Source organism: Megalobrama amblycephala, linkage group LG2 (assembly GCF_018812025.1).
Source record: "Megalobrama amblycephala isolate DHTTF-2021 linkage group LG2, ASM1881202v1, whole genome shotgun sequence".
Lineage (NCBI taxonomy): Eukaryota > Metazoa > Chordata > Actinopteri > Cypriniformes > Xenocyprididae > Megalobrama > Megalobrama amblycephala.
The window spans coordinates 44,281,704-44,309,234 of NC_063045.1; the positions used below are offsets into that span (position 1 = coordinate 44,281,704).

The 27,531-nt window shown below is 36.0% G+C and overlaps 1 protein-coding gene across 2 annotated transcripts in view; it reads left to right on the forward strand.

Moving 5' to 3' along the window:
* The window catches only part of efnb3a (ephrin-B3a), a 41,801-nt gene extending 14,598 nt beyond the window's left edge, over positions 1-27,203 (forward strand). For both annotated transcript variants that reach the window (XM_048178098.1, XM_048178088.1), the window contains 3 exons: positions 21,484-21,576; positions 21,755-21,817; positions 23,195-27,203. In XM_048178098.1, the coding sequence (XP_048034055.1) occupies positions 21,484-21,576; positions 21,755-21,817; positions 23,195-23,625 (587 nt within the window). In that variant the 3' untranslated portion in view covers positions 23,626-27,203. The remainder of the gene's footprint in view (positions 1-21,483; positions 21,577-21,754; positions 21,818-23,194) is intronic.
* Positions 27,204-27,531: the final 328 nt, after the last annotated feature.

Consider the following 27,531-nt stretch of genomic DNA (forward strand, 5'->3'; position numbering starts at 1 on the left):
GTTCACAAAAAGAATCACCTATTGCACTTTTAATGTTCAGAATCCTATATAAAATTACAAGATATCATTGTCACTAATTAAGAATTTGTTTCCACTACTTAATTAATTCCCTCATTTTAGGCTACATCCACATGAAGCCAGAGCTTCCCCTATCCGATCTTTTTTTTTTTTTTTTTCCTTGTCTCAAAAAAATATCTGCATACACACGAAACCACTGAAACCGACTCAAAACGATGTGGTATATATATGCCAGATCAGTATGTGACGCTGTAATTCTGCCACAGAGATGGACTAAAAACGGAGAACAAGACTTGGAGCATGCGCATAAACCTTGCACGCTGTATACAAACTTTAGTAAAGCTTAGAAATAAAGTTTTATTTTAGTAAAGCTAATAGGCTCGGTAGCTTCTGCGGCACGAACACAAGCATGTAGTCTGCCTTTGTTGTTGTTGTTGTTGTTGTTGTTGTTGTTGTTGCTGTTTTGTGCTGTCTGACTGTGGTCGACACATGGGGTGATGACATCATTGTTTCACAAAATATACGGATTGGCTGTACACACGAAAACACATGGGCGTCATTTTCAGATTTATCCACTCTGGGACCCGGTTTCAAAAAATAGCGGTTTCACCTTCTGAAAACTCTGGATCCGTCTCGACAAAACGCCTATACGACACAAAATTTTTGCGTATATAGCTAAACTCATCTCCATGTGGATGGGCCCTTAGTTAAATCGTGGCCATGATTTAACAAAATTAAAACAAGAAAACAAATTACTACAATGTAGCCACAAGAAAACAGTACAACATGGTCACAAATTAACTAAAACGAGGAAGCAATAAATAAAACATGGACATGAATGAATACGTCGTGAACTAATTCTTAATATGTGGCCACAATAAAACTTGTGCCCAAAAGAAAACATTTTTTATAATATTTTTTTTTTTTCCACATGTCATGTGCAGGGCTACGTATTAATGTTATCTTGTAGTCTTTCTCAAAAATTTTCAGTGGATGTTAATATTAATTAATTAATTTATTTATTTGTATATATTTATTTATTATTCACATCCATTAAAAAAAGTTTTGTGATGGTTGTGTGCTAAGCTGTATAATAACTGTTCCTTTATAGTTAAAATTCAAGGTATAAACACTTGCAATTGTTGCGGCTACTCAAATGGCTCTAGTTGACTGCCATTTAAAATGAATTTGAGAGGCCTGATTTAAAATTAAATATAAAAAAGGTTAAAGCCCAGAAATAAGATTTTTAAATAATTTATTCTATTAAAAAAATTTGAATGGACAAACATTTTAGGGAATATTTGCTAATTACCCAAGTCCAATAATAACACGCATCAGCCGCAGGGGTTGTGTCCCGTCAAATTTACCTCATAGTTGCTCCACCAATAGATGAATCCATCGATAAAACACAGAATATGTGTGTGTTACTGTTTGTTCCCTAAGGAAATCACTTTTAATTAACCTATGTTGGCAGTTGTTAATTTCTGCAATATGCCCATAATGAGAAAGAGAAAGACAGAGCGTCGGGTGCTGCGGTTTTGCACACGCTTGTGATTATGTGGATCTTAATTGGCTGTAATGGGCCTGTGAGACTCAAGGGCATTTAAGAGCAGCTAGACACATCAGCCCGACCAATGGTAAAACATACACGCAGTGTGTGTTTCACCATGTATGGTGTCTGTGCTGTTATAAATGACGGATGTAAGCTATTTATGTGTTTTAATATAGGATAAAAGCACGGCTTATTAGTGTAGGTTTTTATGGTTTCGTCCTGGTGTGTGTGGCTGCGAGTGATGCTTTTAGCTGGTGCTTGTTTCCCCTGTGATCTGCACTGTTTGAAGCTGAGATCTTCTCCCTGCTGAGTGTGTATCAGAGTGTATCAAACGCTCCGAGCTCTTTTGTCAAAACTTTGATCACTGGGCGCTAACTGAGTTCCCAGGGGAGCACTTTACCCTAAAAAAGCATTCAAAAAACCCAATGCATTAGAATCCCTCTCCAAAACCTCCCTTTTACCATCCTGTTCTGCCGAGCACATAATCACATAGTCGATAATTCACACTAGTTGCATTGCTGACCATGTTAACGGTATAAAATTAAAATTTGTATCACTGTGGACTTACATGTACAGCTTTGTTTGCCCATCCTACAGCTGAGATTTCAGCTCTGGAGCATCAGTGTGTGTGTGTGTGTGTGTGTGTGTGTGTGTATGTATGTGTGTGTGTTTGTGTCACACTGGATTAGAGTTGTGGTGAGGGCTTGTTAATTATTGAAAAGGTCTTGTTGGTTTATTTATCAAGGTTAAGCTGAAATATTAGAGATGAACCCTACTCCGACCCTACCCGGTGTGTGTACACAAATACATAACCTCCCAGTGTGAGTGAGTGCGATGCAGCAAAATGAGTTCTAATCAATAAAACGACATTGTTTGCAAGTGAGCGATGTCATTTAGAGTTAGATTTTAGAGGGGGTTTTTTTAACCGAAGATTCAATAAATACATTTTTTTTTAACATTTAAAATTTTACATTTAGATTTAACATGATGTTGATTTGAGATTCCAATTTAAACTTTGCATTTAAATGAGATTTTTAAGATTTAGATTACATTTAGATTTGAACTTGCATTTAAAGGTGCCATCGAATTGAAAATTGAATTTACCTCGGCGTAGTTGAATAACGAGTTCAGTACATGGAAATGACATACAGTCAGTCTCAAACTCCATTGTTTCCTCCTCCTTATATAAATCTCATTTGTTTAAAAGACCTCCGAAGAACAGGCGAATCTCAACATAACACCGAGTGTTACGTAACAGTCGGGGTGTACGCCCCCAATATTTGCATATGCCAGCCCATGATCGAGGCATTACACAAGGGCAGCCAGTATTAACGTCTGGATGTGCACAGCTGAATCATCAGACTAGGTAAGCAAGCAAGAACAATAGCGAAAAATGGCAGATGGAGCGATAATAACTGACATGATCCATGATAACATGATATTTTTAGTGATATTTGTAAATTGTCTTTCTAAATGTTTTGTTAGCATGTTGCTAATGTACTGTTAAATGTGGTTAAAGTTACCATCATTTCTTACTGTACTCATGAAGACAAAAGCCATTGCTATTTTCATTTTTAAACACTTGCAGTCTGTATAATTCATAAACACATCTTCATTCTTTATAAATCTCTCCAACAGTGTGTAATGTTAGCTTTAGCCACGGAGCACCATCAAACTCATTCAGAATCAAATGTAAACATCCAAATAAATACTATACTTACGCGATTAGACATGTTGCATGGCGAACACTTTGTAAAGATCCAGGGGGTTGAGGGTTATATTAGCTGTGTGAACTTTATGCTGTTTAAGGCAAGCGTGAGCTCCGTGGGCGCGGAGCGTGAGCATTTAAAGGGGCCACAGCCTAAATCGGCTCATATTTAATGATGCCCCAAAATAGGCAGTTAAAAAAAAATTAATTAAAAAAATCTATGGGGTATTTTGAGCTGAAACTTCATAGACACATTCAGGGGACACCTTAGACTTATATTACATCTTTTAAAAAGACGTTCTACGGCACCTTTAATATTTAACATTTAGATTTAACACTTTTTTTGACAGATTTTGATTTTAAGGTTCATATTTTAAAATTGCATTTAGTTTTATGGTTTAGATTTCTTATTAAGACTTTGATTTCATTTAGATTTGTACTTATTTAAGATTTAGATTTAATATGTTAAAGATTTAACACTTAAGATACTGATTTAAGATTTGAATTTAAAATTTGCATTTTTTGTGATGCAAAATCACAAAAATCACTTTTTTTCCACTTGGATGTATTTTATTAATATTTAATAATAGTTTTTGATAATAAAATTGTAATTTATAGTGATATAATAATTTTAATATAAAATGATAAACAATTTTTACCATTGACAATTTTTTTTTTTTTTTTAACAAAAAATAAATAAAACAAAGATTATTGGAGTATGTTTTACAAGAAATTCAGTCTTTCTACTTCAGAATTTCAGGTATAATTTCTTTGTAATTATTTGTGAAATCAACTTGCAATTTCTGAGTGGAAATTGTGTCTACACGAATGTGGTAAAATTGGACAGTTTTTGTTAAAACTGTGTCACCTTTTGGCAACTTTATTTCATATTTAGAACCCCGTACTTGCTTGCAGTGTAGAAACATGAGAAGTTTTTCCAGCTCGACCACACACTTTATCACATGCCATTTCATTTATGTATTTTTAGCGGTAACGTTTAGCATACCTTGCTGCACAGTTTGAAGCCATGTCAAAATTAAAACCGTACTATTTAATTTCACACAGATGCCGCACTTCTCTCTAAGTTCCAAGGTTCAGCGTTTGTGGAAGTGTTTGTGTGCTTGTTTGTGTGTGTCTGCCATGCTGAGCCAGAGAGTTTTCCATCTGATGGCTATGAGTAGTGACAGGTCCCTCCCAAACTAGGTCAGCAATCAGAGCCCCACACCACACTATGGTTGGTGTGTAAACGTGTGCGTGTGTGTGTATGTGTACCATGTGTCACCGCGTAAAGTCTGTGTTTATCCCTACAAATATATCCGTTTGAATTTCCAGCTCTATTTCGATTTCTGCATGTGTCGGTTTGATCTGAATGATCTGTGTGTGTGTGTGTGTGTGTGTGTGTGTGTGTGTGTGTGTGTGTGTGTGTGTGTGCTTATATTCTCCTGATAAATATCATGCTGTAGGTCTCAGGTTAATGGGATATAGACGGTTTAACACAGTGATTCATTAACCTCCTGGCATCTGCAGCTGCGCTTAAAGTCATTAAGCACACAGAAACACACACATAGACTTAAAAACACACAAACATGCACACACCAGGCCTTGTGTAAATGTAGAACCATTCAAAGCGAGTCTTACTAACATATGATCCTCATAAATGCATTACGGACACTGTGGCTGGTGTGTTTATTTCATCACATGAAGGTTTAATTTGATTGTACGTTACTAAACTTTCTGCACAGCTAACTATAATGCTCACAGTGACATCAGACATAACCCAGCACACACACACACACACATGCAGAAGCAGCAGGAGTGAATAAAGGCTCTTTTGATGGATGGACGTGTGAGCAGAGGGAGGGAGATTACGGTGTGAGGGATTGTGGGAATTCTCCTCACCAGCTGTTCACTAGAGACAGGGTGAAGGAAGATGAAGGGATAGAGTGATGGATGGAGAGAATGGTGTGAGGGAAAGAGAATAGAGAATTCAGATAGTTATGTAGGTGAAGGCTCTGAGGAGTAGAAATGGAAATATTATTGAACATAAACACACACACACACACACACACATTGGCTACACTCTGCAGCATGCAGTTGTCAGTCCTGTTAAAAAAGAAGTTATACTATTGTTCTAAAGTTTGAAGTCAGTAAGATTTTTTTTTTTAATGTTTTTGAAAAAGGTCTCATGGTCACCAAGGCTGCATTTATTTGATCAAAAATACACTAAAAACATTTTGTATTATTATCAATGTTAAAACAGTGATACAGTTTTTAAGGATTCTTTGATGAATAGAAAGTTCAAAAGAACAGCATTTATTTAAAACCGATATCTTTTATAAACATTCACACTATAAAACAAGATTCTGCAACCAAATGGTTACAGAAAAAATGTGGTATACAAGTCACCATCTTTGATGTTTACTTCAGTCACTGTGGTTACAGGCGATTTACGGTTATTATTAGAAATGGGAACAGAAAATATTGACTTTGGTTAATTGTTCATATGGAGAGTATTTGTTCCACTCCTGTAAGATGTTGTGCGAACAGATTAATTTAGAGTCACACCTGTTAATAAAGTAAATACAGATGTCAGTACAAAACACTGTTTTCTAGTAAAAATATAAACATTTACTAGGGCTGCCCCCTAATAGTTGACCAAACATTAGTTGATGAGAAGATTAGTCAATTTAATTAGTTGGTTAGTTGCAGAAAAAAACTCCACGAGAAGTGGCGAAGTCAGTACGTGATGGACAAATGGTAACATGACTGGTCTATTTGGTAATTACAGTATGTCAGGCAGGAAATCCAAACGTTCTCCTATCATTCATCGACCCAACTATAGCTTATCATTTGAAACATGCAAGTAGTAGCCTAACTTTGCCACTTTACATGGCTGCTCGCTCTATGTACCCTATTATTGACACATATATCTAAGTGTTCGTGCAGACTAACCCGGAGGCGCCGGCGCAATCACTTGCATTTTTTCCTGATAGTGGAAAGAACTTAAAATAATAAAGTTCATCATTTTTGATCATACAGATAAGAGTAAGACAAAATTCACAAACTGTAAACTCTACTTTCATCTGTGTCAACTCACATTAACAACGTTTGTGCTTTTGGAAAATGAAAAACAAACAAACAGGGTTCAATGCTTTCTGCCGTCTCGGTCTCCGTGTTCTGGAGTGCATCACACAAATGAACAGAAACTCCGTGTATACTTGCCTCACAGACATGAGAAATATGTCTAAAGAAATATTGATATAAATGAACCAATTCAAGTCAAAAACAAATATTCACTGATTATGTAATCTACTGTATATGAAACATGCATTTCTCTCTACAGGTGCGTCCACTACACTGCAGAGATGACGAGTCAGCATTGTCATATGTCTTTGCAGCCGACACTGACTCAGAAATCACTGGTGTATTAATAAATTATTAAAATGTTCTGACAGTGCTTAATTTATATTTTATATTATGGTTTGGTATTTCTCCTAAATGTAGAACAATGTTAGCAATGTTACACACATAATATTCTTTCTCACCCCTGAAACTCAGGGCCCCAGCCCCCAGTATATATTTAAGTAATTAAATTAATATCATAAACAATCATACATCTTTAGTCTGGGGCAGCTCTAAAATTTACAAAGTTAAAATAAGATAAATTTACTTTAAAAGCAACAGTGAATAAGATATTAAGACTTGTTTTCCTAGAAAATGTACTGCACTGGCAGATGATTTAAACCTGTTTATAGCTACGTTCCACACAGCTTTTTCACCTCCTACTTAAAAATAATGACTGGAACAGCCCTCGAGAAGCATCATTTGCAGTAGGGTGATTCGCCCTGCTTTCATGCAACGTATTATGCAAATACAGGTTAGTCTTTAGGATATTTTGTTGTGGTCTTAACACAAGGTGAAATTGAATGACTTTGTTAGCGTTAGCATTAGCATTTTTATCTTATCCGGACTGCTGCTTGATGTAGGTTCTGTTGTGTTGTGTTAGGTTGAGACTGTGGTTTGCAGGGTCCTGTGTGTGTGTTGTCAGTTTCTATTACCACATCCCATCTGCTCCATCCCTCCCAGACCATTGACACACTTCTGAGAGGTGCTATTAGTCAACCTATTAAGATAATTACCTCAGAGGAAACGAGACAGAGAAAGAGACAGCCTTCCTCTAACATACAGCGCATTTGTATTTGTATTCCTGGATCCAGTCCATTTAAATTTTCTCCTTTATTGGAATCAAAATTAAATGGATGATGATAGACAGTGGCCAGTGCTCCAAAAACCATCATAAATGTAGTACATATGATTTATGCACTATGTTCCAAGTCTTCCAAAGCCATATAATGGATTGTAAGGTTTAAGAAGACTTTCCATATAGTGCACAAGTTGGACCACTAATATATTATCCAAATTCACATCTTACTGAATAACAAATAGTACAAAACCATGTCTGGGTGTTTGGATATCCCAGTAGGCATTTTTCGTTCAGTTATCAAGAAGTACAAGCTATATCAAACCATCAAGACACTGAGTAGAAAGCGTGTTCTTCGTAACTCTGAAGAACGAGACTTGCGAGAGGCCAGCAGTCGCTTTGAGATCAGTAGCTGAGAATAAAATATAAGGTCAGTCATATCAAGAGCTCTGGCCTACATGGGGTGGTGATACAAAAGAAGCCATTACTTCGAAAGAACCATGTGGGGGGGAAAGCATAATGCAGACCTAGAACAGATTGTGTGGTCAGATGAGACCAAGGTAGAGCTTTTGAACAGAATTCAAAGGTGCATATCTCATGCTGCCTACACCTTAAAACACCATACCTGCAGTGAAGTATGCTTGTGTAGCATCATGCTGTGGGCCATTTTTGACCAGCAGGGATTGGGCATCTTGTTAAAATGGAGTGAAGGCCGCATTGTGCCAAAATACAGGAAAACACTGCGGGTGAACCCGAGTCAGTGCTGAAAATCTGAAGCTTCGAGATGGTGGCTTTATGTAATCTTGATATGGGAAGATGGAGTATGTATGCGAATAAAGATATCTCCATTGTTTCTTTTTAAGACTTTTTGTATTATACAACAATGTGACATTAAAATAACTAGGTTTGCATTTCAAGAAGGAAATAACAGTGCTTGCAAGGCATAAATTTAATTCCACATCAGAGCTGCTTTGGCATTGTGGCATTCAGAATGTTTTTTTGTGCACAAGGAATCAATAAAATGCATGTATTGCAGAGTGTTAAGGCATCTATAGATGCAACAAAGAAGACCAATAGCAATTCATTATGTAAAAACTTCAGTAAAGTCTGGGCTTGCATAAATACTTGTTTTTATTATTCGACTAGTCTCTCAGAAAAGTAGTCAACTGGTTGGCAGATCATTGTTTACCTGATGTAAATGACTCTTTATTTCTCACAATGTGCACAATCTCACAATTGCAACTTTTATTTCTTCTAATTGAATTTTATATCAATATGACTTCATATCACTCTTATTGTGACTTTACTTGTCACAGTTGAAACTTTTCAGCAGCCATTACTTAAACGCATATCATATTATATTATAGCTGGATAGTGTATATTACTGCCATATGGACATTACTTTTACACAATGATAACAAAATGCTTCCTAAATTTTAACACTGAAACAAGCATTTTTGTAAAGCTGCTTTGAAACAATATATACTGTGAAAAGCACTACAAATAAACTTGAATTGAATTGAATTACTTAGGTCTTCAATGTCACATGGTCCTTCAAAAATCATTCTAATATGCTGATTTGATGCTCAAGAAACATTTCTTAATATCAATGTTGAAAACCGTTGTGCTACTTCGTAATAATCATACATTAATACATTTTTTTAGGATTCCTTGATGAATAGAAAGTTCAAAAGAGCATTTATTTGAAACAGAAAAATTTTGTAGCAATGTAAATGTCTTTACTGTCACTTTTTTGATAAATGCATCCTTGCTAAATAAAATTTTCTTCTTCTTTTTCTTTTTTTTCTTTTTTTTTTTATATAAATATTTGACTCAAAAATAGAAGACACACCCAAAGTAAAATAAAATTAAAAAGTTGGAATGGAGTTTGTTTGTTTAGATTTAAGCTGAATGGATCTCAGATGTTTGTGGGGAAGTACTGTAATTAATTCACAGCTGAAGTGCTTAATGTTCTGATTGTACATAGACACGCTCACACCTTTCTAAAGACAGTAGAGTATGAAAACTGTCACAGGTTCTTTTATTGTACACATGGGAAAAGTTTCAAGGTTTGTCTTTGAAATGCCTCATATTACACATATTTTTTAGGCACTCAACTCAATTTGTGCAGTATAAAATAATAAATTATCACCATAATCACTTTTTTCCCCAAAGAGATTAGAGGTTTTCCTCATGTTTGTGATGCTTAAAATAATTTCCACACATCAGCCAGATCTAGCGGAAAGATCAACCTTGAAAAAAGGTTTTTGCCAATAGGGATGGTGCTTTCATTAATTATGAATACACTTTCAGAACCATGTTTTCTGACAGTTGCCGATGAATTAGGACTGCTGCTGTCTAAAATATGCATATTTCATGACATTAATGTATAGCACTTTAGTCCGCATCAAGCTGCGAGTTGATCCATGGAGATCTGCGATGTCTACTGCGGTACCTCATCAGCACAGAGTTCATAGAGTTTCTCTCTCTCTCCTTCTCCCATCTCTCTCCTCTTTAACTGTTCCCCTGCGTCCCCACCTCCACGCTGCTGGCTGCGGGCTGACTCAGATGTCAGAGCTCGTTATTTCAGCAGGCTGATTCTCAATAATGTGTCTTTATCTGGGCTCTTTGTGGCACAGGGTTTTGGTGGTGAGGCCGCGTTGGGATACGGATGAGGGAGGAGGCATCGCCGAGCAATAATGAGTTCTCGTTTTGTTAATGCCTTTCCACACCTCTTCAAACATGCATCATATACTCACCTTCAACATGAGGACAGATATTTCACACTGCTGAATGTGCAGTTTGGATTCGCTGTGTGGTTTTGTTTGAAATTGTGAGGGTATGTGTGTGTGTGTGTAAATGCTGTATTCATGTTAGGCAGGTGGTGTGTGTGTGTGTGGGTTTCTGCTGTTGTCGTCTGATTGACAGGTGCACTTGCTCTTTAAAAGCTGTTAAAAGTGCGACAGTAGGTCTTACTCTCCTCGTCCTCGTCTCTCCATCTCCTCCAAACATTACTGACATGAACATGACCTAGAGAAAAACCTTTACAATCTCACTCTTGTTTCGCTCAGATTGTTCCTCTGAGTCATTCCTGCTCGTGCTCCACTTCTCCCTACCTGGGTGAATCTTATGAAACTTGTCAAGAACATGTCCAGGTTATATCGGGCCACACCAAAATAAAAAAGAAAGCTATAAGTAATATATTTTGCAGAAAAATTTTACATTTTAGACTAGTAAGATATTTTGCATTGTGGGAAATACTTCAAAATGTAAGCAATATAATTTTTCTTGTTACCATAAGAATCTGAGAACAAGAAGCTTTTTTATTCATTTATTTATTTATTTATTATTATTATTATCAATTATCTATTTATTTATTATTATTTTGTGTGTTTGTGTGCGTGCGTGTGTGTGTGTAACAAGACTTTGTGCTTATTTATCAAATAATGTCACAATCCCAAAAAAAGAAAAATACGCCTTTTTTAATAAATAAATATAGTTTCTTAATTTTTTATTTTGGAGTGAATGAAATTTGCTCAGGAGATTTTTTGCAACACATTTAGTGAGAATCACCCAAGAAAGTAATTAAATTTTTTTGTATTGATTTCTTTATTATTGCTTTTATTTATTTATTTATTTATGAATATATGTTAATATTAGCATTAATTAATATTAACATACAAGAGATGTATGGTTTATTGCAGATGGCTCAAATCTGTGTTATTGTAATGACACTTTAATCAGAATAATCCTTTTTTTAAAAAAAAATCATAAAACATCTGGATGTATTATGATCAGTGTTGGGGAAAAAAGTTACTTTTAAAAGTAATGCATTACTCCTGAAAAAAGTAACTAATTGCATTACTTAGTTATTTTTTATGGAAAGTAATGCATTACATTACTTTTGCGTTACTTTATCTCACCCGGGCTGGGCTTGCTTGTTTTTTTTAAAAAAACAACAACAAAAAAGTTCTAATTTTTGTCAAATGTAAAAGCCCTTTTACACCAAAAGTGAAATGAATAAGCTTCAGACTGATCACAAATGTGATGTTTATCACAAAGTAATTTTTGCTTATTACTATGGTTGAATTGGATCATCGAAGGTCAGCAGCAAAGACATTGGTTAATAAAGTGAGATTAAATACATAAAGTGTGTATTTGTTTAATTTAATAATATATTTAATTATTGCAGGTTTGTGCAATATTCTAAGATTGCATTTCACTGTTTTTATTCATTTTGAGCTGTCAGTACATGTGAAAACAAAGTAACTTGCATTACTTTTTTGAAAAAGTAAATTGGATATTTTGTTGTAAATTTAGAAGTAATGCGTTACTTTACTAGTTACTTGAAAAAAGTAATCTGATTACATAACTCAAGTTACTTAAAATGCGTTACCCCCAACACTGATTATGGTGATGAGAACTTGGGAATCTTAATATTCCTAAAAACAGACTTCAATTTCTTTATTGAAAATGTAATTTCTTTTTTCTCCCTTTTTTTCTATTTATTATTAGGGTGAAATATGACCAGGACATGTTTCACCCACCTGTCTCTCTCTTCTTTTCCTTTATATTAAACTCTCTTAAATTAGACTGTGGCCTCTCACCTTTCTCATCCCCTGTCCTTCACTCCCCCATGCTGTTCTATCTTTTACTCATCTCATCTCATGCCCTTTCGCTCTTATTATCCGTGCCCGATTTAGATCATTAATTCTTAATGTTGCCCTCATGAAAATGTCCATTAAAAGCAGCCCGAAAGTACAAAACACAAGGATTCACTTGAATATTTGACTAGTTCCTGTAATTATTTAACCATGCTTACAAGACCCTTTTCAGAACCTCTGCGACATAAGTGACTTTTGTCTGAGCTGCAGGGAGCAGGAGGCCTGGACAGCTCAGTTAACTAGGAAGGAGTAATGTCTTGTTTCATTAGTTGTGGCTGGACTTATTACTCTGGCTGTGAATTTATGACCTTGTTAAAGTAATAGTTTGGTATGTTGTTGTTCGTAGAAGTGTCTGAGTTATGCCTATGTCGCCATTCGGTTCTGTGCACTGCAGGGGTCACATCTTTGTGCGCTGTCTGGACGTGTCTCCACTGAGCTGCTGGACGGGTCAGTCATTAAAACAGGAAAACCCAGTGTGTGTGTGTGTGTGTGTGTGTGTGTGTGTGTGTGTGCCTATGTGGAGAGGATGTCAGACAGGATTAGCAGTTAATACCTGTCAATTGCTCACCAAAGATGACATTTAAGATTACGGCTGTAGGATTTCAGCCTTGTTTCCATAGGGATTGGTCCTCCTGTCACTCACTCTGTGTCAGGCAGTCACATGCTGCCTTCGAGACAAGGCAGAATGATTGTATTTACGAGATGGATGTTGTCACAATGTTGTTATTACCATTGGAGATACTTGGGATTTTCTGTGAGCTTTGCCTTTCAGAATTGGAGGTGCTAATTAAAGAATCACAGAAGAAGAAAATTGGTATTGATCAGAATTAAACAGCCCATGAAACTGCTTGACAAGTGCAGTTTTTTTGTTTTGGTTTTTTGACATTTCCAATTCAAAAAGGAAGTTGGGGTGGGACATATTTAAGAAATATCCAATATCATATTTGCTAGTCTGTGGTATTAGAAGGATAGTTCTCTTTCTACGGGGCATGTGATTGGACAAAAAATATTGGATACTCCCCTGAGTGCACGATGAGTCAATTATTTAGCCCATTTTCTTGGAAGAGGAAATGCCTAGATATGCATAGGAAATGCATATAATATACATAATATAAAACAAATCACACATCTAATGCATGTCCTTTACTAAGCCCAATTCATGTTTTATTCTAGCCAAAAATATGAATCATTATAATTCTGACTTCTGAATTCATAAGTATGAACAGCCATTCAATGACATAGTATAAAGAGAGTGTGTGACCAATCAGCAAAGGGCTCACTTAAAGGGATAGTTCATTCAAAATGAAAATTGTCCTCATTTATTCACCCTCGTATTGTTTCAAATCTGTTTGACTTTATTTCTTCTGCAGAATACAAAAGTGTGAAAAAAAATATTTTTTACTATTTTTACTACTATTATATAATTTTTGTATTATTTTTTTACTTTAGACTTTCATTGTATGGGCAAAAGTAATTCTTTTATATATAGGAATATCTTCTTTTGTGTTCCACAGAAGAAAGAAAGGTTTGGAACAACATGAGGGTGAGAAAATGATGACAGAATCTCCATTTTGGGTGTACCATCTCTTGAAGCCATTCATCCAATCACTACACAGCTCAGTGAAGCAGCAGAACAACTGTTCCTCATAAACACGCTCACTTAGTGCATCACATCTGCGTAGCGGCAGATGAAAGAGACTTGTTTAACCACAATCCACTGCATGACAAGACTTTATGTGTTACAGATCACAGCAGCAGGCCCAAAAATCAGAACATCTGAACTTTATTGCAAAGTTCATTGCATTCCCACAGTCAAAAGGTGCTGTTTTAGGTCCAATAAGGTTTTGACCTCTGGAAAAGTGTGCAAGTTCCCATCTTCCTGCTTCAGGACACACTAAAGAAAGCTGTTTTACAAACAAGCAGCAAGCGGTAATTTATGTAGTGTCCACTTATCTGCCTTGTAACTTACCAGCAAATAAGTTAGTACTACTGACAAATATTACATCACCTAATTAATATCTTGATCCAAGCTGATAAGGTTCATAATGAGATTCTCGTACTTTTCTCACATTCCATCAAGGTTACAACATTCCATTACAGTCCGGTACAGGCTTCGGAACCGCTTCTACTTGCAGCAGATCCTTGTTTGTGTGTGCGACGGAGGAATTCCTGCTGCTGTTTTGACTCCTTTACTCATTTTATTAGCTCTACGTGAGTTCTCAGCTGGTAAAAAATACCACCATATGTACATGCATACAACGTGCACATTTAGCCCACCACACAGCATTATTTTGGAGGTTTGGTAAGTTTCGTCGCTAAATATACCTCATGAAAGCTTCCGATCAGGTTGTGGTCTTTTCCCTTTTGCCTTTTGTTTTGTATCTTTAGGTTTGGTTTGTAAAAATGACAGTGTAAATGCTAAGCAAAGCAGGTATGAAGCAGTGTATGATTTTTCTTTTTTCGTCCAGACCTAAAGAACCAGGAGGTATCGTAGGTCATTTCCTGAGGTATCGTTGGACAATCCCATCTTGGTGTGGTTTTATCAGAGATATTTTCTTTCAGTGAAAGGCCTCTTCTGTATGTTGGAATGTATTCTCAGATAATCTCTCACACACACACACACACACACACACACACACACACACACACACACAGAGTGTGTCTCATATTGCGTGCTGCCCCCTTTAGGCCTGCCCTGGCACAGCTGCAAGATAATGAGGTCATGGAGGCCCTCTTGCCAGCAGGAACTTGGGCTTACTTAGGGAAAATTACTCTGGGTTTGTGCAGCCCAAACAGACTGTGCTAATTCCTAGTGGGCTGAAGAGGTTGACTTGGCCGTTGGCCTTATTTGTCAGGGGTAAAAACCATCTTTTCGAGCTGTTGTTGCTCCAATCACTGGTCATCATGGGTCAATCCCCATTCCTCAAGTGGGGGTTGTGTAGGGGGCAGGGGAATTTTGGGAGAGGGGAGGAGTGGGTCAGTATGTGGGTCGTTTCAAAATGTTCTTCGGCCAGTTCTTTATTTTTTTTATTTTTTTCATTTCAGTTCCAGACATGCCTTTCTCTACATCACCGCAGATCATCGTCTCAATTACCGAACTCATCCGTTGTTCGTTCTCGTCTATGATTTTTAGACTGCTTGAGAGAACATGTAGACTGTAAAGTCTGCACTGCAGTGTGTGTCATGTCTGCTTTTCATCTTCTGTTTAAACCCACGGCCTCTTGTCTTCCACAACCATCATCAGAACTTTCCAGACTACTGTTTTTCTACGCCCACTCACCTTTCCGCTCACCCTCTTCCTATTTCTTCTTATAGTTCCTTGTAGCGATGTCAAAAGTACAGGTACTTCGGTAACAGCTCAGTGATAATCTACAGACTCAGTTTTTTCATAGACTCACTGCGGCAGGCAGCTGCTTTCAAATGCTCAAATATGTGTGTGTGTGTATATATATAATATAATATATATATATATGTGTATCTTTAATTAGCAATAAATAATTTATTAAATCATGAACAAAAACATAAAATAAAAAAACAGATACAACAAAAATCCAGCACGTCAAACATAAAATTTTAGAAGACCATCATAAGTAATGTAACAGCTGATGCAGAGGAGCGGCTGGATCCAAATGCAAGTAGTATTTTAATAAAACGAGGTAATCCAAACATGAACAAGAAATCCAAAACACAAGGAAAACAAGGAGAAAAATACACTACATCCTCACAGAGACAACGACTGACAAAAACTGAATAAAACACGGGGCTATTTATACACAGCGACGCTAACAACATAACAAGGTAACAAGACGTACCTGAGAATGTAATCAAGGGGACCAGTGAAACAATAGTACTACAAAGTGACTACAACATGGCACTAGAAACAGGAAGTAACACAAAAGTCCCCACACAAGACACACTGGGATCATGAAAGTAACCTCACAAATACAATTATTAATCCCCAATTTAAATATCAATATCTCTATATCCACCAAACAGTCATTTACAGTATAATATGTAAACTCAATCTTTATGCAAGATTTAATTAATTTAGTTAAAATCGTGACAACATCATTTGATTCTTTGCGATTCAGTTTTCTTTTTCGTGACAATATTGGAAATTTCATTTGAACAAAAAAAAAAACATTTCTTATTAGATTGAAAATTAAACTATTGGTGTAAACATTGTCCTAGTCTGACACCATCTTTATTAAAAAGTGGCAACAATTTTTCACAATTTAAAATGAAAGACAGTTATTTGTTATCTACAACAAGGACACTAATGGGTTACCGGTGGGTCAAGGTGTGCTGTCTGTTTGTCGAAAGAAAGAGATAAACCAATTGACTAGTTGTTTGACCATTGTGGGCTATTCCTAATATCTAATGCAGTGAAGACTACGCCAATCATTTTTATTTTCATTTTTAGTACTTTTATATTTATATATAGCAATTTCTTGAATAATTGCTTGAGCAAATGAATCAGTGTTTACCTAATTTTTGCATGCCCTTGTTTTTGTTAATATTTTAATGTTATATATTTGTTTTACTCTCTAAATAAAGTTTGGTTCATTAGCATATTCGTTTTTTATGTGGTATCAAAATTTGCATCAAGAATCATGAAAATTCAGTGGTATTGCTATTGACTACTGACATTTTGGTACTGTGACAAGGTTCTTTAACTCTGTTCCTCTATCTGCTGATCAAGTTCAGCATTTACACCTTTACTGAGCATCTCTGCATCCCTACAGGGAGAAAAGAGAGAGCGAGGGAGGTGAAGAACACAATGAGAGCCATTAGGTGATGAATCATTTTTTTTCTACACCTCCAGTGTGTTGACTAATGACTGCCGTGAGCACAAAAAAGGTCATGTTTTTGGATTCAGTCCATGAGTGTGTGTGTGTGTGTGTGCATTTCTGTGTGTTTACATGTGAGGGGGTGAATCTTTTATACGTTGTGCTATTCTCTAAAGATTATTCTTTATTTAAGTCAGTTTTGGGTGAAATGTAATATTTGGCTTTATACTAAGAGGCTCTTTGGATGAAATCCAAGGGTTTTTGTTGTTCTTGATTTTGACACGTACATTTTTGTAATGTTTTTGACCTTTCTGGGACGAATTGAGAAGTTTTGGAGTTCATGAATTTTAAAGAAATTTTCTGGGTTTAATTCAAGTTGAGCTCCATGGACCGCACCTGTGACATGCTGTCGATTACCACAGAAAATCATTGTGTTTATAGAAGTGCACTTATAATGGAGGTCTGTGATTTAAAACATTCTACTAGAATAGATTACATTTTTATAAAGTTAAAATGCGCAATTTTGATCATATATCCACAAGATTTGATCATTTATATATGTTAAATACTTACTGGCCCAGTTTCACAGACAGGGCTTAGCCTTAGACTAAGCTAGGATTAGGCCTTAGTTCAATTATGGTATTTAAGTAGCTCTTATAAACGTACCCTAGAAAAAAGAAACGTTACTGGTATGCATCTTGAGACAAAACAGTAGCACTGACATATTTTAAGATATGTCAGTACAAGTTGCTTTCAGTCAAATATGCTAATATTTTATATTATATTTTATTTATAAAATATTTTAGTCTAGGACTAACTTAAGCCTCGTCTGTGAAACTGGGGGACTTTGTCTGTTCAAGTTATATAAAAATATTCCTCTTTTGTATACTTGTATACACAACGATACCATAAAGGCAGTGTATACATAGACAAGAAGTACATTACCATTCAAAAGTTTAGGGTCAGTAACTATTTATTTATTCATGTTTAAATTAATACTTCTATTCAGCAGTGACGCATTAAATTGGTCCAAACTGACGGTAATAACATTTATGATGTTACAAAAGAATTATTTTTCCAATAAATGCTGTTCTTTGATTATCATGATAATCATGATTTCCACAAAGTATTAACCACCTTTTTTTTTAGCATCGATAATAATGAGAAATGTTTCCATCACAGGAATAAATTGCATTTTAAAACAGAAAATTGTAATTTTTAAATTGTAATATGTTTTATTGTAATATGTATTACTGTTTTACTGTATTTTCAAATAAATGCAGCCTTGCTGAGCATAAAAAACATTTTTAAAAATCTTACTGACCCCTTTTGAACATTTGACTATTGAATAGTAGTGTGTCAGTAACATAACCAGAAATTCATCTGCCTTGAATGGTTGTCCTTCCAATTAAAATAGTAATTTAGACAATTTATTGCTCAAATTAAACACATTTTTGTACAGAAGAATTAATATAAATGTTTTAACACAAATATGAGTTTCACATTTCTGCTAATAAACCCTCTCCAATACCTTAGACTTCCCATGGGCATTGTTGAATTGTCAGAATGAAAATCTGACGCAAGTGCCTTAAAAACAAATTTCAAATTAATTTGTCAAACTGCAAATACAGAGAGGCCACTTTAGTCTCAGTTCTTTAATATCAAAACTGTTACCCTCAAGCAGAAAAGCTATTGAATGTTTACTGGCACTCCTCGTCGGCATGTGCTCCTCGGGCCGTCTTCTGTAATTTTTTTCTAAGAGCATAATAATCAAGAGATATTTTGGATAGGAAGAGTCTTTGTACACGAGCACCGTGGTTTTCGAGTGCTGCAGATTAGCTACCGTGTGTCATTCGGAGGTTCAATAAAATATTGAAAGGTTCAAATGCAAAGCGTTTGTGCAATGAAGAATTCAATATCGCCCTCATGAGCGGGCTTTATATTTGGAAAGGAAAATAAGTTTGAAGATGAAGCTCTTTGTACCATGGGGAGGGAGCTTGAACATTGTTTGAATGCAGTATTCAGTGCCTGGATGCTGAGTTACTCAGACTTACATGGATAAAGTACCAAGTTTTTCAGAGAGGCGCCTCACCTATGAAATATTTAGTAATGTGAAGGCTGGAAGATGCGATGTCTGTGTGTTTCAGAGACTGTGTTGAGTGTGTGTGTGTTGAGGGATGATTGTATACATGGTTAAAAGGCAACATAGTTGCGGTCGAGTCTCTGTTATTCCTGAGAGACAGTTTCCTATATACAAAGCAGCCCAGGGACAAGCAAGTACTAAATAGGCAAGAAGCAACTAAGAAACCCACCAAGCACGCTGGCATACAGGAACACTCATCACGTGTGGAAGGCCACCACAGTCACTATGGCAAACTCAAATCAATATGTTCAATGACATGGAAATCAAATTGACTTCTAAAGCAACTTTCATGTCTGCAAACATTGATATGTTGTTTTGATTTCATTAGTTGAATTTTAACTTAATTTACTTGAATGATTTGATTTATTCATCAGCGTTTCATGCAATAAATTGTCAACAGGTTTAATTAATTGACGGCAGTGATGTTTATGTATATATTCTGTATGGCTTAATATTGACTAAATTAAACTCATTAATTTGAACTTCATTAAACTGACATTAATTGGAAAATAAACAACTCAATACAAAATAGGGCATGACATTAATTTCATGAGGTTTTTTTCTTTTTCTTTTCAAATTCCATCAAATTGTCAGTGAAAACAATGCTGAACTCCTCAGGAGGTCAAACTAAATATTACGAGTTGTTTATTTTCATTTTATGAGGTTTGTGATTTTGGCGAAACACTCTTACGAAAAAATCGGACCTTACTGTTTTGTACGAATTTATTTATTTAGGCATTAAATAAACATTAAAATTAGAGTTGTTTAGAAGTTGAGCTTGATGAATGCACTCAAAATTGAGAAATTGAATGAGATTATTTTTACTTCCTGTCATGCTGTAGAAGGGGGCAATGATGTTACTTCTCGGGTCTCGCAATTTTAAAGAAATTTTGAAACCTTGTTATCAGGATTGGGTGCAAAATGTGGAACCTAGATAAATGTTGTTTTTAGTTATTACAATGACTTTTTATTAAGAATTATGGACTGGAGTAACTTTCTAGCAGAATGGTGGGTTATTTGACCAAAATCTTGTATCACAAGGTCATTTTCTATCACAATAATGATACATATCAACATATACATAGCAATCCAGTCTGAAAAGCTGATTTGAAAGTATGTGTATTGTTTAAAGCGCTGTACAAATAACAACTACAATGTATAAAATGTCAATTCAACAGGTTATATCAAAACTTAATTGTTTGATATTTAAAACAGGCCAAATTCAGTTTTAAAGGGGGATGCAGACATGTGATTGTTTAAAACCTGCTAGTTTTAATGCTAGTTTATGTTAGTTTATTAAACATATCTCATTATCAACAAAAACATGATTTGTGCCTCTGATGATTAATAGAAAAAAGTCTATGCCAAATTGTAATGTATTCGTAGAAAGTGCCAGTTATGCTTGTTAGTTAGTGACCATGATGGGACCCACATTTTCCCATGGTCATTAGGCCTTGAGCAAATTTTTTTTATAAATTTGACCTAATTCATAAATATACAGTATATATAAAAATGGATGACACACACACAAGTACTTGTCCCACTTTACTTTACATACATTATAACATAAATTACTAATACTGATGAATAAACAGTATAAGGTAAGGCTATTAAGTAGCAGTCCCAAACTAGTTTTTGTTAATATAATTAAGTTAGTAAGTTGGTATGAGCCACCAGTCTTTTAAAAATATATAAAATAACAGAAAATGACAATGAAATGGTTACCATGGTAAATACACAATACTAACACGAACTGGTTATGAAACATATGGAAGCTGCTTCTGATGAATAGAATGTGCATCATACTTGCATGCAAATCCTTCCCAGCTAAAATATTTTAATTAAGTATTGGTACTTTTTGATAATTTCATAACTTACTAATTAACTATGTAACTACGACGTTATATGCTCGTAATTTATTTTGCTCTTTATATATAGTGAAGTGATATACAGGACAGGACAGTAAAGTTCATTTTTGGGGGTGAGAAATTACAAAAATAACGTTATAATAATGACAATGACATATTACCTGAAAACATCTCATCTGACAGCAGATGCCGAATCAGGACAACGCCTTTTTCTCAACACTCTTTACTTAAACTGAGTCTGACAGAAGATTCAGCAGCTTTCACACACTTTTTTAAAAATAAAAGTCTTGATTCAGAAAAAAAAAAAGTTGTTTCTTTGACTGCGTACTCAACCTATTTTTGAGTTGCGACCCACCAGTTGAGAAACACTGCTTTACATGAGAGAGTAGCTGCACATTGCTGTGAAGTAATGGAGAGTCATAAACCAGTGTTTTATTGCTAAGCCACAGGGTACCAGTCAGCCTTCGTTGCACAACATCTGAAAAAAAATCATTGACATTAATATTGTTCTGTTTTTTTTTTTCAACCTCTTCCCAAAGCTACCTCTGATGGTACAAAAGAAGGAATTGACAGCATGAGAGGAGGCGTCTGCGTGACACGAGGGATGAAGTTGATTCTCAAAGTGGGACAGAGTGAGTATCATCACCTCCAAAAGCACATCAATGAATCAACTTACAGTATACACTGAGGGAGAGTTCCAGACAAAATTCAATAATACCAGCACACTCGCTCACATAATTGAAGTGATTGAACCATTCATCAAAATGTGCTTGTTTCACATCATGTATTTTTTTTTTTTTGCTTTCATAGCTGCATATGGCCTTCCCCCAAAGCCCAAACCTGATCCGGGCCGACCCAACAGCAGAACCCCAGGTAACAGCCAGAAATAGTCCCGGACACCTCTTCCAAAACAGTATTTCTGAGGGCTTTTCACATTCACTTATTAGCTTAACCCTGGGTTAACGTTTTATTAACCCAGGATTAAGGCCACTTTTAATTTTGCATTAAGCAACATTTTACTCAAGTCATTTTGAGGAAACCCTGCTCCGGAAGCAGTGCTAACCCAAATTGTGGAGTACAGAGTGAAAAAATGTTCATCAACGGCCAGCCAATCATATACGAAACCATGCTTGGCTCACTAAATATTTATTTTACTTTTATTTTCCTATACTATATAGGACAGTTGTCAGGAAAGTGGAGGGAGAGAGAAGGGAAATGGGTTTGGAACAGGCCAGACTTGAACCTGTCATAAGCCACAAGCCCTCATTAAATATTCAAGGACTTTGTGCAGTTGCAGAAATTTTCACTCTGTTTAGTGTTAGTGTTTCCTTTGTGTAATCCTTGTGATTTTTTTTTTTGTCTTTATTTTTGTAGTATTTTATCTTAGGTGAATTTTGACAACTGCAGTGGATTTATGTGTTGGTGTTTCTATTGATGTTTAAATCTCATTAATATGCAAATATGAACAGTGTTGTTAGTGTTAACTAAAACAATTGAAAATCACGTTTGTTAAATTAAATAAATGTAAAATAAAATATAAATATTAGATGGAAAAACTTTAACAAAAATAAGAAATCTTGCCTTGGGGCCTAACTGAAATAGAAGTTGTAAATTAAAGCTAAATAGAATTTTTTTTAAAAAGCAAAAACTAAAAAATGAAAGCAAAAGCACATAAAATTACTAAAACTAAAATTAAAATAAGAGCTAATTCAAAATATTAATAGATACTATAGCATATAAATAATACTAAAACCCCTGACATAGAATGTTAACCCGGGTTTAAAAATGTACAGTGTGAAACATGGAGCAACATTAACCCAGTATTACGCTATCCCAGAGCTCAGATAGATGTCAAGTAAACAATTTTAATGGTGAAAATCCCAATGAGGTCTACATTTATATATTAACCTTGTTACCATCTGCATATGCATCTGTTGTCATGTTAACACACTGTCTAGTGTTCTTTGAATTGCTTTTTTTTTAATTTCTTAGAGGCTTAGACTGCACTGGTTGATTTCCATAAGGTAAACATTTGAGAAACCAGCAGTGTTGAAGCCAAACATGAGGCATTTTTTAACTCAAGTCGGCTGAAATCAAAGCTAGTTATGGATTAAATCAAATCTAATCTAAATACTATCAGGATGTTTGCTGTAGAAGATAAAGCCAAACTAGGAAGTGAACTTCAAAAGTACTGCACGTGGGATGTCTGGTCCATGCGAGCATTGATTTATCTGATCTTTTCTATTTCAGATACAGAAAGTGGATCTAAAGGGGGTGATGGAGGTGAGGCTGGTGAGAGGGGAGACAGCGGCGCCGTATCCGTCTCTAACATCGCCCTAATCGCCGGCGGTGCAGGGGGAGCCTTTATCCTCCTGATTGCTGTAGTGATTGCCGTGGTGTGTTACCGCCGACGGAAAGCCAAGCACTCTGAAACTCACCACCCTGCCCTTACACTGTCCTCTCTTACCCCGAAGAGGGGCAGCTCCTGCGGGGCGGCAACCGGGGCTGGCGGGGGCAACAATAATGGCTCCGAGCCCAGTGATATCATCATTCCCCTGCGGACCTCTGATTCTGCGTACTGCCCCCATTACGAAAAAGTCAGCGGTGATTACGGACACCCCGTCTACATCGTTCAAGAGATGCCCGCTCAGAGTCCAGCCAATATTTACTATAAAGTATGAGATCAGCGAACACAAAGACGACCCATCCTGACTTTTTCAAACCTCGCACACATTCGCTGTGTTCAAGTGACTCTATATGTAAGAGCCTAAATGCGTTATTAGAACATGGACCTGAAGTTGAGTTGATCGTACCGTCTAGAAAAGCGGTAAATACAGATTTTATGTCATAGCAGCGTGTTTGCGGTTATTTACACGTGTGTGTGTCTCTGTGTGCGACATGAGGCGGGCAGATCACGGATTTCACATGGGCTCAGGTGCAAGTGAATGTACTTCACATGCCTGTTTGAGACGAGTTTATACGTCCGTTCTGATGGTCGGAATTGAATTATTGTGCTTATTATGAAAACCAAACAGTAGAGAGTGAGACTTTTAAGTGATTCATACTTTTAGAAAAAAAATACCTGTATAAATAATATAAACACTTAATATGTTTTTAAACTTTGGGGGGAAATCCGCTAATTGCGTTGCATTGATTGCGTGGTTTATTTGCACATGCTGTCTCCATTGTTTTAGCACCCCATTCACTAAAGCAAACATTCCCAGTAGATCTGAACACAATTTTACACCACAGTAGTTCCCCATCTTGCAGGCTGAATTGCAGCCTAGCACAATCTGCCATACTTTGCTGGGACTGTACACCATCACTAAGATCCAGACTTTAAAATGCCAAAAATATTTTCAAACTCCATTTGTTCGTCTATATATGATTCTGTTTCTCCATAATTTGATAATTATTTGATGAATTTCTGCTGCCATTATCTCTAGAAAATGTACAAAACAGCTAAATATTAACATAATGCTAATTGCATTTTTGTCAGTTTTCGATACCACTCAAAACAGATCCTGATGGGATCTGGTGAAGAAACTGCGCTTTGGAACGATGTAACATTTTTTGCGTAGTCGGCAGGATCTACAGTATTACAAAATGTTTTTGTGCGTTCTACAATAAGGCTAATTTGCATGAAAAGGAGGCATGATTGTGCTGAAAAGGAAAAAAAAGTGAGGAAAAAAACTTCTCAAAATATTTTAAATACTATTCCAGCGCAGACTGTGGCTTGTTAAACTGGATTGTGGGTGATTAGTGAATGAGACGCAGTGTCCCGCACGCAACCGTTTAGTGAATTCGCCCCTTTTTATTTTCCTTTTCTCATTTCATCCGATTGTAAATGTTTGTCTTTTCTGAACTCGGACCTCCATCTGATTTATTTATTGTGCATCAAAGAAGCAGTTTTTCATTCCCTCCACTTAATCAGCTTCCTATCACAACTCCTCAGCGCCTGGTTGTTTGTTTTTGAGGTTTTTTAAACATTTTTATGTGAGGAGCAGGAATCGCCTGTGGAGGAGGTATAGACGGATGATCGACTTCTTCAGATGGAGACTCTTCTGAGATTTCCAAGAGGTTGGAGGTCAAAGTTAAGCGTTCGAAGAAAAACCCCTCAGAGCTGTGCGGGAGTCCGTCACTATATGATGATTTGAGGGCTTCTCGCTTTCTGCCCGGGCTTTTGAAGTACTGTGTATGCCATGATAAACTGCTTACTTACCGTAGACACACAATTCCAAACTTATACACACTTAACACGCACATTCACATTATAGCAGATTCATGTTAACCCCCACAGATGGACTCCAGCTGTGCATTTGTATGTGTTTCAAAGCTTTGTGATTGTGATTCAGGCTGAAAACAGCAGGACTAAGACGGACAACGCAACTGTGCGTCTAAATTAACTCGGTCACAAACTCTCCACATCCTCTTGAGTGTTACACATACCCGTTGCTTGGTTACAATCTCATTTCGACTCTCATTATCACATTTCGGGTGATGTTTCCAGACCATCTCTGACATTATCACCCTGTGCCAGCTTGAGGCTTCAGGTCCACAGTTCACCTGAGTTATTTCACTGGAAGAGACATGACATCATCAGGAGATGAGGCCGGAGTGACCGGAGCTTCCTGGTTCAGACTTCTCTGTCTTTGTTGATTTATTGGATTTCTTGTTGTCTAATGGCTAAAAACCAGAAATGGCACTTTTATCATTTTGTTATGGGATTTTTTTTTTCTGTTAAGGTTTTTCATGTTTTTGTTCTTCACATTTCTTTGCTTTCCACAGTGTTGATTGATTTGTAGATTGAGCAAATGAGAATAGTCTAAATGAAGAACCTACCCTACTCGTGGCCATGGTAACCCTCAATGGTAACTAGCAATGGGAACCATAAAGAATTTAACAATTGTAGTTCTGATTCCCCTTAACAGTTCCATTTATGATTTTTTTTTTTTTTTTTTTTTAGTGCTTCTGAGGAAAATATATTGGGTGGGGGGGATTTTTATTGCATTTACTATCCTCATCAGTCTGATTCTAAATGGAGTTTGACTTTTCACAGACTTTTTAATGGTGGCATAAATGCAGTCCAATAATTAATCCTAACTATGTATTAAATAAAAAGACTAAACAAGTCAAAAAAATTTGGTAAGATTTCCTATTTTCATATTAACATTAATTAATTTTTTATAAAATGACACATTCCAAAAAAAAAAGTGTATCTTTATCTGCACATTGTCATATGAACGTTAAGCCTGGAAATACACTGATTTAAGTCCCACAAGCATTACGATGAAAATAATAACTTTTCAGTAAGTGAGTCTCTTTTTTTATTATTCACTAATAGGGAACATTCAGAGTCATTTGTTTGGGAATCAGACTACCCTGTGTTTAAATCACTAAGACATAAAATCTTATAAAAAAAGATATAAAGTTTTATTTAAGACCCTTATTAGCAAGTACACTAAATAACTAGAAGCAGAACTTTATGAGTTATGTCTTCAAAATCAGTTCTTATTTTTGAATGGGCAGAAGATTTTTTTTCTTTTTAAACAAAGTCTGCAAATATTTTCCTTTTTTTCTGATGCATTCACAGAAACTGTTGTGTCATTATTTAAAGCAGATTTCATACAAAAGTCTATTATTGTGGTATTCAATAGGGATGTATTTCCTCCTACTCCCCCCCCTACAGGCCTGGAGGAACCATTGTCAAGCCTACTCATCCGTCTTTTAGTGTCTTTAGCAATGTATAAATTCTCCTTTACACCAGCATTATGTGATACACTCTACTGCCTGAATCCTAAGACTTAAAGCACTTCCTCGGATAGCCAGGCCACGGGTTAGGCAGGATTTTTTTTTTCTTTGTCCAGCTTCTCTGTTGAGCAAAGGCAAGCCATCTGGCCTGATTAGCATTGACCTATAAGCCACCCAAAGCATTTCTAAACCTAACCAAAAAATTCCAATAGCGACCACACAAGAGCACCAAACCCTGTTTCAGCATTTTACAGAGTCATTTAATAATGGCTGTTAGATTTATATGTTTACATTGAAACATTATCAACTAACTTAATATAATTTGAAATGCCTTGAAAGTGAAAGACTCTCTTTCTCAACAGTATTTCTATAAACAATGCTGATTTCAGGAGGACTTTCAGTGTTTCAGAAGTCCAGTTGGACTGGACGGAACTTGATGTTTGGATTTGTTGAGACGTTATAAAAACATATTGAGGCAATGTTAAATAAATGTTAATGTTTAAAAAGATGTTGAGATAAGACATTAGGGAAACAGTTTGTGCACCTGTTCCTTTACCAGACCTCTCTTTTTCTCCCTTTTCTCTCTCTTTCCAACCCTATATCAAATAAAGATTGCATTCCATGCAGTAAAACTCAATGATAAAACTGGAAAGTTGCTAGTTTATCATGGCCATCATTCACCTTTAGTATGGTCTCAAATCTCCCAGAGGGCGTTTTTTCAACACTTTTTGTTGTTTTATGCAGTTTTTGACCTTGCGTTGTTTGATTTCCCTCTTTACTTTTCCATCTCGCTCTCTTGATCTCGTAATATCTTCCCACATTCCACCTCTGTTGTT